Raw genomic sequence first — 14,060 nt, forward strand, 5'->3', positions numbered from 1 at the left:
GGGTAAAATGTATTAGTAAAACAGAAAAAAAATATGATTGCTTTTTTGTGTTTCAGTTGTAACATGGGTAGTGACTAAGACCAGTATCCATTTATGCCTTTGTGCTAATTAGTATTCTGAAAATATGTAGCATGCAGCAATATACAAAATTATAATTAGAAATAATTTCAGTAATCCATGGAATGTGTAATTAATTAGATAATCTGTTAAACTGACATTTGTTGCAAATGTCAATCTCTTCAAATAATTTGAAAATGTCACTCAAGGTTTTTTTTTTGTAATATTACATGCAATGAACAAAGCATTCAACACTAAGTAACACACAAGCACTGCATTGTGGTAACAACTGCTGTGTCAGGCATTTGTCAGTGAAAGAATTAAAATAAGTTCAGCTACAGAATGGCTGTAGACATAATCATCTATCTGTGCTAAATTTGCCTCAGCCTGCATCATATTCTTATGTATGTTACTTTCAGCTTTGTAATTATTATTAACATTGTTAAGCAATGCTCCCTCAACGTATAAGTACTTTGGTACATTTAATGTAATGTAATTATGGCTCATGTACTGTTATTTTATTACTTTTCTAGTTCTCATTTTGCAGTTTAGAAGAAACACTGTGCTTATTTCATCAGTATGTTGTAACTATTACTACAGCTCAAAACTGTTTATGGTGCAATAAATCATAACAGCAAAGAAAATATGATTGGCTGCTGTTCTTCTTTTTGAATTACAGGCTTAAAAATTCGATAATCATAATCAAACAGTCAATGGGTGTACTGCCGATCATAGTGTCCAGACCCAGTTGATGCTATGAACAGGCATTACATCCACAGACTGTTCGATCAACTTGTATTCTGGGAGAAACTGAGTATTAGAGTTTTAGCATCGGACCTCGATGTTGTAATTAATTAGTATGTGTTATAGTTCACAAAGTTCAGAAGTTATATGCTTATCATTTATTGGTAACTCTTTGTCTTAAGGCTGATATTAGAGAACATTGACTCAGCAACTGATGGGGAAAGCACAAAGGAAGTTGTCACATTTAATGACATACTGTCTGGTCCTCTTCAGATGGCTGTACTTGGCTCAGAAGTGGCACATTCAGCAGGTAACTATGTGACATGGCATAATGTTAACTAATTCTTAAGTTCTATCATAAATGTGCCTGCTATCGGCCAATATAACTGAATTGCACTACTGTAATAGAAACCACAGCTTGTGTAATTTCCAATTTTACAGTATTAGCATTACCAACAGTCTCTCTCCAATAGTTCAACAGAAAATATGATTTTCAATATTTCTTACAAATGTCTTACATTGCTCTCTTTCTCGCTTAGTTATGCAGGATATTCCTATCAAATGTGGCACATTTCATCATAAAATACCTTTCTACATCATTAGAAAATAGCATAGGTTGGAAGGTAAGCAGTTCGTTACTGTTAATTTTGTTTGTTGCTGTTAATTTTGCATGTTTACCTTGACTGCATCTTTACCTTGATTGTGTATTAAAATAATTTAAATCATCATAGTGACTGCCACATTGTGTTCATTTTTTAAAATTTTTTATTTGATGTTTACTTGGATACATTTGGCAGTAAAAGTATATTATTTGCGAATTTAAAAAGAAAGAGAATTGACTTGGACTCCATATTTGTGTAACAATGCAACTCATTAGATGGTATCCTACCCTGTCAGTTTTCACAACTGCAATTAACACTTTGCCTCTTAAGGACACTCATGGTGAAATACCCTCAGACTTCAAGAAGAATATAATAATTCCAATCCCAAAGAAAGCAGGTGTTGACAGATGTGAAAATTACCAAACTATCAGTTTAATGAGCCACAGCTGCAAAATACTAACACAAATTCTTTACAGACAAATGAGACAAATGGAAAAACTCATAGAAGCCGACCTCGGGGAAGATAAGTTTGGATTCTGTAGAAATGTTGGAACATGTGAGGCAATACTGACCCTAAGACTTATCTTAGAAGAAAGATTAAGGAAAGGCAAACCTACATTTGTAGCATTTGTAGACTTAGAGAAAGCTTTTGACAGTGTTGAATGGAATACACTCTTTCAAATTCTAAAGGTGGCAGGGGTAAAATACTGTGAGTGAAAGGCTATTTACAATTTGTACAGAAACCAGATGGCAGTTATAAGAGTCGAGGGGCATGAAAGGGAAGAGTGGTTGGGAAGGGAGTGAGACAGGGTTGTAGGCTCTCCCCGATGTTATTCAATCTGTATATTGAGCAGGCAGTAAAGGAAACAAAAGAAAAATTCAGAGTAGGTATTAAAATCCATGGAGAAGAAATAAAAACTTTGAGATTCGCTGATGACATTGTAATTCTGTCAGAGACAGCAAAGGACTTCGAAGAGCAGTTGAATGGAATGGACAGTGTCTTGAAAGGAGGATATAAGATGAACATCAACAAAAGCAAAATGAGGATAATGGAATGTAGTCGAATAAACTCGGGTGATGCTGAGGGAATTAGATTAGGAAATGAGACACTTAAAGTAGTAAAGGAGTTAAGCTATTTGGGGAGCAAAATAACTGATGTAGAGAGGATATAAAATATAGACTGGCAATGGCAAGGAAAGCGTTTCTGAAGAAGAGAAATTTGTTAACATCAAGTATAGATTTAAGTGTCAGGAAGTTGTTTCTGAAAGTATTCGTATGGAGTGTAGCCATGTATGGAAGTGAAACATGGACGATAAATAGTTTGGACAAGAAGAGAATAGAAGCCTTTGCAATGTGGTGCTGAATGCTGAAGATTAGATGGGTAGATCACATAACTAATGAGGAAGTATTGAATAGGATTGGGGAGAAGAGGAGTTTGTGGCACAACTTGACTAGAAGAAGGGATCGGTTGGTAGGACATGTTCTGAGGCATCAAGGGACCACAAATTTAGCATTGGAGGACAGCATGGAGGGTAAAAATCGTAGAGGGAGACCAAGAGATGAATACACTAAGCAGATTCAGAAGGATGTAGGTTGCAGTAAGTACTGGGAAATGAAGCTTGCACAAGATAGAGTAGCATGGAGAGCTGCATCAAACCAGTCTCAGGACTGAATACCACAAACAAGTTTTTTGTGAGCAATTCTTTCTAAATCCATGCTGATTTGTGGACAGAAGTTTTTTTCTCTCCCAGGAAATATACTATATATGTGGTGTCATACATTATTGACACCACACCAGGCAGAACACATCCCGAGGTTGCCAGTAAACCATGCGACAGCCTCACCAATCCGCAGCCATCTAGAAGCCACACCTCCTGCTGTATACGTGAGCAGCACCACCACCTAGGCAACTTAAGTAAGATACAGCACTGATTTCATCCAGTTTGACTGTGGAGTTCCTCAAGTAAATTAGCAGTCTTATTCATAGTTTCTCTGTACTATGATTGTTTGGGATGACTAAGCTCTGACTAAAGGATTTCTGGAATACAGTTGGACTTGCTGCATTAAAGTTAATTCACTCAAATTATGTGTATTTTTAACTATTTCTGTTTTCTGTGTAAGTGCCCACCTATTCCTCAGTATCCAACCTCAGGCAGATCTAACGATATTCCAATTAGAATATGCTCAAGAATTCTGCAGCAAATCAATGTTAAGATTGTTAATCTGTAATTTTGCAAGTCTGTTTGTTTACCCTTCTTATATAAAGGAACCATCTCTGCTATTTCCAAGTTGCGTAGGACCTTACTTTATGTTGGATGGGAGATTCATGATAAATGCAAGCTAAGTAAGGGGCCAATGCCAAAGAGCACTCTCTGTAAAACCAAACTGAAGTTCCCTTCGGGCCTGGTGACTTATTTGTTTTCAGCTATTTCTGTTGCTTCTCAGTGCCAGGAATTCCTCCATAAGGGAGTGCGACAGTCAAATGATGGTATGTCTGTAAGATCCTACTGTGTTAATCATCTTTTAAATGTGAAATTTAAAGCCTAAGCTTTCCTTTTTCTATCTTCTATTGCAACACCAGATTGGTTCTTCAAGCAACTGAATAAAAGCCTTCAACCTGCTTAGTACACTTTCCAGGTTAGGTGATAGTTTGAGGTTATCTGATGGATACTCAACAGTTGATATACAGAGAGCAAAACCAGATCATATACAAAACAAAGACACTTAGAATGTCAACATTTTAACTGTAAATTGCCAAAGCATTTGTAACAAAGTCCCTGAATTTACAACCCTCCAGCAAAGCTGTTGCATTCAAATTATATTCAGAAAAGAGTACCAGAATTCTCTTGGGTTCTCTACAAGATCTTTTCACTGATAAATTATGGCGGAGTTTTTGTATGCTCTGCACATCAGTCTTTGTATAGACACACAAATTTTTATTAACTCTTGTCTTCCGACATTTCCTCGTTCTTTTGTGAACCAAGTGTGCAACAATCTTGTATCTTCAGCATTTTCTGAAATTTATTATTAAGCCCCAGTGACTCTTTTCTACCCTTAATCCACCTACTGAGCACATACATCTCGGAGCACAATTTATAATCTGTTTAAACTTTGCCCCTAGTTCCTCTATACCCATCATATTGGCACTAAATGATGTCCATCAATGTCTAAATAGGGTGCTAATAACTGCTTATCTGCTGTATCCAGCATAAAAGCCCTTCTAGCCTTCTTGACAGATTTATTAACTTTAGTAACTGTCATTGATGTGATGACATCATGATTGCTGAAACCTGTCTCTATACTGACACTGTTGATACGGTCAGGCCTATTTGTAGCTATAAGTTCTAAAGTAATTCCATTGAGCGTAAGTTTGTTGAACTAGCTGCTTGAGACAGTTTTTGGAAAATGTGCTCAGAACTACTTCACAAGACTATCTGCCCGTACCACCTTCAGTGACTCCATAGCAATCCTAGTCTATACTTCATAGGCTACAGTCGTCTCGAGCTAACATTAGATGAAATGAATAGTTGATGGCTTACAGCTACCAGCCACAAATTGGTTTTAGAATACTTTATTCTAAAAGCACTGTTGCTGATTTTGAATTTTTCACAATTCACCAACAGGTGGTTTTTTTCTGCGCTTTCATGAAAACAAATTATGCATTGGTTTCCACTAAGTTGCCCTGGGACAAACAATAATTCTAGGGCAATTCAGAGGAAACTAGTGTATAATTTGTTTTGATGAAAGCATGAAAAAATCCATCTGATGATCAACTGTGAAAAATTCAAAACCAGTAATGGTGTTTTTTGGATAAAGTAACCTAAAAACAATTTGTGGCTGGTTTCTGTCCACCATCAGCAATTTATTTCATATAGCAGCCACGGTCTCCAACCGTTTCTTCATTCGACAAACCTACATTAACTTTAGGTGATTGTGGTACTTCTGCATTGCTGAGCACAGACTTTCTTTGAATGATTCTACAACTGATATGATGTAATTGAGCTGCCAGAAAAATGTCTGATGACAAGTGGTTAGACATGTCCAGACAACTTCACACTCGGACACAATTTTGACCTTGATGGACACAATATTTTTGTCAATTGCAGTGTGCATCATGGCTCCTATTGCATCTAAGCTGTCTTTTTGATATATGTTCCATGCCTTGTTAAATACACTATGTGATCAAAAGTATCTGGACACCTGGCTGAAAATGACTTACAAGTTCGTGGCGTCTTCCATCGGTAGATGGAACCAATATGGTGTTGGCCCACCGTTAGCCTTGGTGACAGCTTCCACTCTTGCAGGCATACATTCAGTCAAGTGCTGGAAGGTTTCTTGGGGAATGGCAGCCCATTCTTTCACAGAGTGCTGCCCTGAGGAGAGGTATCGATGTCAGTCGGTGAGGCGTGGCATGAAGTCAGCATTCCAAAACATCCCAAAGGTGTTCTATAGGATTCAGGTCAGGACTCTGTGCAAGCTAGTCCATTACAGGAATGTTATTGTCATGTAAACACCCCGCCACAGGCCATGCGTTATGAACAAGTGCTTGACTGTGTTGAAAGATGCGGTCACCATCCCTGAATTGCTCTTCAACAGTGAGAAGCAAGAAAGTGCTTAAAACATCAATTTAGGCCTGTGCTATGATAGTGCCATGCAAAACAACAAAGTGTGCAAGCCCCCTCCATGAAAAACGCAACCACACCATAACACCACTGCCTCCAAATTTTACTGTTGGCACTACACACGCTGGCAGATGACATTCACCAGGCATTCGCCATCCCCACACTCTGCCATCAGATCACCACACTGTGTACCATGATTCATCACTCCACACAACGTTTTTCCACTGTTTGATCCTCCAATGTTTACACTCCTTACATCAAGTGAGGAGTCGTTTGGCATCTACCAGCGTGATTTGTGGCTTATGAGCAGCTGCTTGACCATGAGATCCAAGTTTTCTCAGTGGACCCTGGTGCAGTTTGGAATTCCTGTGTCATGGTCTGGATGATGTCTGCCTATTACACATTACAATCCTCTTCAACTGTCAGCGGTCTTTGTGAGTCAACAGACAAGATCGGCCTGTACGCTTTTGTGCTGTAAGTATCCCTTCATGTTTCCACTTCACTATCACATCAGAAACAGTGAACCTAGGGATGTTTGGGGATGTTTGTGAGTGTGGAAATCTTGTGTACAGATGTATGACACAAGTGATACCCAATCACCAGACCACGTTCGAAGTCCGTGAGTTCTGCGGAATGCCCCATTCTGCTCTCTCACGATGTCTAATGGCTACTGAGGTCGCTGATACGGAGTACCTGACAGTAGGTGGCAGCACAATGCACCTAATAGGAAAAATGTATGTTTTTGGGGGTGTCTGGATACTTTTGATCACAAAGTGTAATTCAGAGTTTTCTTCTTCTGGTTTTGTCCAGCTCTCACTTCTTAATATAATTTGAGTGTGACAGTTTTGCTGGAGGGTTGTAAATTTAGGGACTTTGTCACAAATTCTTTGGCAGTTTACTATTAAACTCTTGACATTCAAAGTGTCTTTACTTTGTATATGGTCTGGTTTTGCCCTCTGCATATCAACTGTCGAGGTTCATCAAAGAACTTAAAACTATTGCCTAGCCTAAAAAACCCACAAGGACACTCCAAAAGTTCTCTGCTGCATGAGTAGCTGATTCTTCTGTATACTGAATATTCTACAATTCTCTAGCCCATATCTCCCTCAAAAACAATAAATCTTACGTAGGTGACAACATCTCAAGTAAAATATGTATCTCTGCCACAGAAGATGTTTCCAAACAGACTGATATATGGCATCATCAGATATCTTTACAAAACAAGTTGTAACACAGATGTTAATAATTACTGACCAATTTCATTACTCACTTCATCCTCAAATGTACTGGAAAAAACTATGTATGCAAAAACCATTGCACACCCTCTCAAAATAGAATGCTTTGTCACTCTCAGTTTCGATTTAAAAGAGTCTCTCCACAGAAGATGCTATTTCTCAATTGATAAATCAGACTGTAAATAATTTAAATGACAAAATATTGCCTACTGGTATTGTTTGTGGCTTATCAAAAGCATTTGATTGCACAATTCACAGTATTCTTCCATAGAATCAAAAATATTATGGTATCAGAAATCTTGCTGGTAAATGGAGCATTAAGAAACTCATGGAGTGTACGCAATCAAATATTATCTTCAGAACAGGGAGTAACCATTACAGATGACTATAGGGGTCAATACTGGTACATGCAAATGATATGTCTACAGATATCCAAGAGCAGAAATAGTTCTCTTTACTGATGATTGAAGTCTAATGAAGTAATTTCAACATAATGAAGTAACTTCAACATTCTTGAAAATTAATAACTGGTTCTCTGCAATTGGACTGTCACTGAACATAGAGACATCACAGTACATGCAATTCTACAAGGCCTGACAGCAGCATTATAAATAATGGAGAAGGGTAAATCAATAAATGAAATGGAATATTCTAAATTTGTAGGTGTTTGTATTGGTATGAACCTTGGATGTCACATTTTACAGATCGTCTTACATGTGTTAAGACCTGCAACTGCTGTGTTATGGATAAAATCAAATTTTGGAGGCAAAAATGTCAAAAAGTTGACTTATGTATTCTGTGCTAACTCATCGCTAAGGAAAAAAAGATTGTTGTACAGAAGCATGTAATAGGGATAATATTTGGTGTGTACTTTAGAACCTCTCTTATACAGCTCTTTAAATGGACTTACTGACAACACTCTCACAAAACGTTTGCTACCTAATGAAGTTTGTTGCTAACAATCAATTACAGTTTTATTTCAAAACACCACTGACATTCATAAATAGATACTAGAAATAGAAATGACTCACTGAGCCATAATGTGGCATAAAAATGAGTGAGATGTGTAGCCGTCTTTGTCCACCTTCTCACTGATGTAAAAAAATTAATAGATATTAAAATTAACTTCAAACATGAACTGAAATCTCATCTGCTTCACAACTCCTACTGTCTAGAACAATTTCTGATATGTAATAATAAGATTTGTGTGTGTGTGTGTGTGTGTGTGTGTGTGTGTGTGTGTGTGAGAGAGAGAGAGAGAGAGAGAGAGAGAGAGAGAGAGAGAGGGAGGGAGAGAGAGAGAGAGATAGAGAGAGATTGAACATAGCTGAGGATAAATCACTTTATGGATGTTAATAATACTGATAAAAACTTAAGAAATCATGTAAATGATTAGCATGTTATCATATTTTCAACTGAGAACAAGAGCAATATCACAGTGAAAAATTGCAATCATGAACAGTGGAACATGCAAATAACTAACTCCTATTTCAACTCAATCTATTAATTACTGGAATGGACCAGTGAGGTCTTCAGTGTGAAAGCTATTTATAATTTCCCGTAATATTTTGAAGGCACGTCAAAAGACATCATAATGTGATCCTGCAGGCCAACTCAGTTTGGCAGTAAGTGCTTCTTCCCAAACAGATTTCATTTTATTACTTCCTCAGCTGACAAATGCATTAGCAATCACCTTTTTAGTTACTTGCTGTGCCTTTTTGGTAAACCATTGTGTTACATTTTAAATTTAGCTTTTAATATATATTTTACTTGGCTGATTTACTTACATTTATAACACATTCTGCCCCCTATGGGCCCGGGGATTAGAAAAGGCCCAAGGTATTCCTGCCTGTCGTAAGAGGTGACTAAAAGGAGTCTCACACCTTTTGGCCTTTATGTGATGGTCCCCTGTAGGGTTTGACCTCCATTTTTCAAAATTTTCCCGAAGAGCGAGCCAATTGGGGAAGGGTGCCTTACTTGGTGCACCGTGTCAATCATGCGTTGAGATCCTTAGCCCATGGAATTCTTTGCACCTTATTTCCAGCATGGTAGTCAGTCCGTTGTGGTGGGGTCATCATGTACCCTGTTGGTTGTAGCCCCCTGACTACACAGGGATCGCTCTGCTGATGCCTGCACCGTTAACTCCCCACGTATACCAAGGAGTAGATGCCTGTCACCTTGGGGTATCACAGCTCCCGGCAATGACCATCCTGCCAGGTGGTCTTTTCTGCGACTGGATGGCACCCATGGGGAGGTCCCCTGGTCAGAGCAGGTGGTATCAGAGCGAATGATGCGCAATGAAGTGTACCACATCATCACTTGGTGGTGATCAAACACCAGCAGTCTCTAAGCGTTCCAAGTCTCAGTACAATGCAAGGAAGTACGATCCTAAATCATTCCCCTCCCTGGCCACACCATGGGAGGAATGCCAGGCTTAGGATGGCAGTGAACATTATTCACCACAGTACCTCGTATGTATGAGAGTGATGGGGACTCTTTTGTCTTGATGAAGCCTCAGTTTTTTGTAGAGCATTTAGAGGACAAGTTTAGGGAGGTGGAGGGCTTGTCCAAAATATGGTCAGGGTCAGTCTTGATAAAAACGGCATCCTCTGCCCAGTCATGGGTATTACTTGCTTGTGACAACCTGGGTGACGTTTTTATTACCATCACGCCTCATAAGAGCTTAAATATGGTCCAGGGTATTACATTACACAGAGACCTTCTTTTGCAGTCTGACGCCAAGCTGCACACCTCTTAGAGCAACGAGGAGTTCATTTCATCTGGCACGTCCATCAGGGTCCAAAGGATAATCAGTCTGCCACCAGTGCCTTCATCATGGCCTTTGAGGGTGACACATTTCCCGAGAAGGTCAAGGTGATGGTCTACCGCTGTGATGTCAAGCCATACATTCCTCCCCCAATGTGATGCTTTAAGTGCTGGAAGTTCGGCCATACGTCTTCCCGCTGTACTTCCAGCATCATATGTCGAAATTGTGGATGTCCATCCTGTCCCAATACTCCATGTGCTCTGCCTCCATCTGTGTCAACTGTGGAGAGCATCATTCCCCTTGCTCACCAGACTGCAGGATTTTACAGCAAGAAAGGAAAATCATGGGATACAAGACCCTTGACCAACTGACCTGCACTGAGGCTAAGAGGAAATTTGAGTGCCTACATCCTGTGGGTATGACCTCTTCTTATGCTGCTGCTATGAGAACAGTTGTAGCCCCATCAGTTCCAGTTGGCTCTTAGAACCAGAAGACTACACCTGCCCCCTGGATGGTAGGGGGGGCAATTCCCTCTCTGTTGCTCCCACACCACCTACCTCGGGAGCACTGTCCCTCAAACCATCAGGGACACCAGTCCCCGCTTCTCAGCCAGAGAAGCATAAGTCTTCTTTGGCTCCTCTCACTAGGAAGGGGTCCCTTGGGTCACTCCCTTCCCAAGTTCATACAAGTGAGAATGCGGGCACCCACCAGTGGCTGAAGTGCCCACAGGCAGCTGGTCGTAGGGCTTCAAGATCCTCCTCAGTCCTAGAGACTGAATCAGTGAAGCCCTCCCAGCCAGAGAAACCCAAGGATCAGCAAGAGAAATCCAGAAAGAAGACACCCAAGACCAAGGGAATTGTGGTGAAACCCACACCACCGTTGCCTACAAGCTCTGTGTCTGTGGATGAGGTGAAGATTCCGGCGTCCACCAAGGACCTAGATCTTGCCAAACCCTCAGACACAATGGATATAGCCTGCTCAGGAAATAAGTCAGTGGCAGCAGGTGACCCTGAGACATAGACCGCCTCATTGAGTGTTTCATGCCTTCCCAGTCTCACGATCATGTCATCCTCCAGTGAAATTGCGGCAGTTTTTTCCACCACCTGGCTGAGCTACGGCAACTGTTAAGCTTTACACCTGGTTTCTACATTTCCCTTCAGGAAATCTGGTTCCCAGCAATGCGGACCCCTGCCCTTCATGGCTACAGGGGATATTACAAGAACCGTAGCGAATATAATAGTGTGTCAGGTGGAGTTTGCACTTATGCTCTAAACTCAGTATGTAGTGAACTTGTGCTGCTTCAAACTCCTCTTGAAGCTGTCGCTGTCAGGATAAGGACGATGCAGGAAATAACTGTCTGCAAGGTATATCTCCCTCCAGATGGTGCAGTACCCCTGAATGTATTGGCTGCACTGATTGATCGACTCCCTAAACCTTTCCTATTTTTGGGAGATTTTAATGCCCATAATCCCTTGTGGGGTAGCACCATGCTTATTGGCCGTGGCAGAGATGTCGAAAATTTACCGTCCCAACCCAACCTCTGCCTCTTAAATAATGGGGCTGACACAGATTTCAGTGTGGCTCATGGTAGTTACTCGGCCATTGATTTATTGATTTGTAGCCCAGGACTTCTCCCATCTATCCACTGGAGAGCACATGATTGACCCTTGTGGTAGTGACCACTTCCCCATCTTCCTGTCGTCATGGACACCTACCCAAATGGGCTTTAAACAAGGCACACTGGGTAGCATTTACCTCTGCTGTCACCGTTTAATATACCCCACATGGTGCCATTGATGTCGTGATCGAGTAGGTCACTACAACGATCATTTCTGTGGTGGGAAACGTGATCCCTTGTTCTCTAGATTGCCCCCAGTGAAAGACAGTCCTTTTGTGGTTGCTGGAAGTCACTGAGGCAATTAAAGACCGTTGGTGAGCTCTACAGCAACATAAGTGGCACTTGATGAAATAAATCTTGGGTGAATGTGCATAGGACACAATATTTCGGCAATCGACCACGTTGCCATCATCAGGTGCACTGATGTGTTGACCGGCAGTGGGCCGGCGCCAGTATATATAGGACTCTTGTACACAGAGCTCACACCGTTTCTGACAAGGACAGTCTCCAACAAGAATTGGACCCTCTGAAGACCGTGTTTTGGAGAAACGGTTACAAGGAAGGGCAAATTCGGAAGGCTCTACATCCCACACCTGGAGCACCGGCAAAAACTGAGGATGAACCTCGAGAGGAGCAGCCTTGGCTATTATTCCATTTTGTGGGGCCTTATCTGGAAAAATTGGACACATTTTATGCAAACACCAAGTGAAAACAATCTTCTGTCCTCCAAGCAAAACCAAGAGTCTTCTTGGTAGTGTTCAAGGACAACCTTGGTCTACGTAAATCAGGGGTTTATCAGATACCTTGCCAATGCGGTAGTGTATACGTAGGGAGACCATTTGTACCATTGAGGACCGATGCTGAGAACAGGAACGGCATACTAGACTGCAACAGCCCAGTAAGTTGGCAATCACTGAGCAGTGCCTGTTGGAACTCCACAGCATGGATTATGACCAAACCAAAGTCCTGACACAGACTTCCAAAGACTGGGACTGTGTCATCAAAGAAGCCATAGAGATCAGAGTAAGGGAGCCACAACTAAATCGTGACAGTGGTTACATCCTTAGCAAGGCATGGGAACCCGCGATCACCCGGACTAAGAAGAAAAAGCACATTTCCCAGAGTGTACCGACTTCGAGGGAGGAGGGAAGAATAACGAGAGTGGCGCCAGCAGACCCTCCTGAATGAGAAGACCAAGGATGCAGCACCCAAACGGCAGGAAAACAGACACTGTACCTGGACCACGCGCGGGGCGCGGACTGCACCGACTCATAGGAAGCGCCTGAGGGAGGAGCGGGAGGGGAATTGTCCTATATATACTGGTGCCGGCCCACTGCTGGTCACTACATCAGTGCACCTGATGATGGCAATGTGGTCGATTGCTGAAATATTGTGTCCTATGCACACTCATACCAGACTGTTCACCCGAGATTTATTTTGTCATAAAATACGCCTGGAGAAATTGAAGAATCACATACGTGGCACTTTTACCTAGAGCACCTAATAGTCTTTAAGTGACTCTGTGCCCGCGTTCACATGCTTATAAAACAATGGAAACAGGAGTGTTGGGAGATGCACGTCTTGATCATTGGATGCCATACATCACATTCCCGAGTCTGGACGAAGATCAGATGTCTTTTTGGGTACCAGACCACAACAAGTGCACCTGGCGTTAATATCAATGCCGTGCTCTGTACCGACGCAAACACTATTGCTGACCACTTTGCTGAGCACTATGCTCAAGTTCCTGCATCAGTGGACTACCTCCCAAGCCTTTCGCACTCTGAAATGGTGGAGGGAAAGGAGAGTCCTCTTGCTCACTACATGCCACAGTGAACCCTATAACACCCCATTTACAGAGTGGGAGCTCCTCAGCACCCTTGCACACTGCTCCTGGGCCAGATCAGACCCACAGTCAGATGATGAAACATCTCTCGTCTGACTACAAGCGATACCTTCTCATCATCTTCATCTGGATCTAGTGCAATGGCATCTTTCCATTGCAATGGCAGGAGAGCACCACCATTCTGATGCTAAAACCCAGTAAAAATCCACCTGATGTGGATAGCTATTGGTCCATCAGCCTCACCAACATTCTCTGTAAGCTGCTGGAATGTATGGTGTGTTGGCAGTTGGGTTGGGTGCTGGAGTCACATGGCCTACTGCCTCAATATCAGGGAGGCTTCCGCCAGGGTCGCTCTACCACTGATAAACCTGTATACCTCGAGTCTGCCATCCGAACAGCCTTTTCCAGATGCCAACACCTGGTTGCCATCTTTTTTGACTTATGTAAAGCGTATGACATGATTTGCCAACATCATATCCTTGCCACATTGTATAAGTGGTGTCTCCAGGGCCTGCTACTGATTTTTATCCAAAACTTCCTGTTGCTCCATACTTTCCATGTCCAAGTTG

The 14,060-nt window shown here is 41.6% G+C and overlaps 1 protein-coding gene across 1 annotated transcript in view; it reads left to right on the forward strand.

Moving 5' to 3' along the window:
* LOC124722396 (lisH domain-containing protein ARMC9-like) overlaps nucleotides 1–14,060 on the forward strand; it is a 209,806-nt gene that overhangs the window by 167,835 nt on the left and 27,911 nt on the right. The window contains exon 16 of the mRNA XM_047247567.1: nucleotides 984–1,111. Coding sequence (XP_047103523.1) covers nucleotides 984–1,111 — 128 coding nt within the window. The remainder of the gene's footprint in view (nucleotides 1–983; nucleotides 1,112–14,060) is intronic.

This window comes from Schistocerca piceifrons, chromosome X (genome assembly GCF_021461385.2).
Source record: "Schistocerca piceifrons isolate TAMUIC-IGC-003096 chromosome X, iqSchPice1.1, whole genome shotgun sequence".
Taxonomy (NCBI): domain Eukaryota; kingdom Metazoa; phylum Arthropoda; class Insecta; order Orthoptera; family Acrididae; genus Schistocerca; species Schistocerca piceifrons.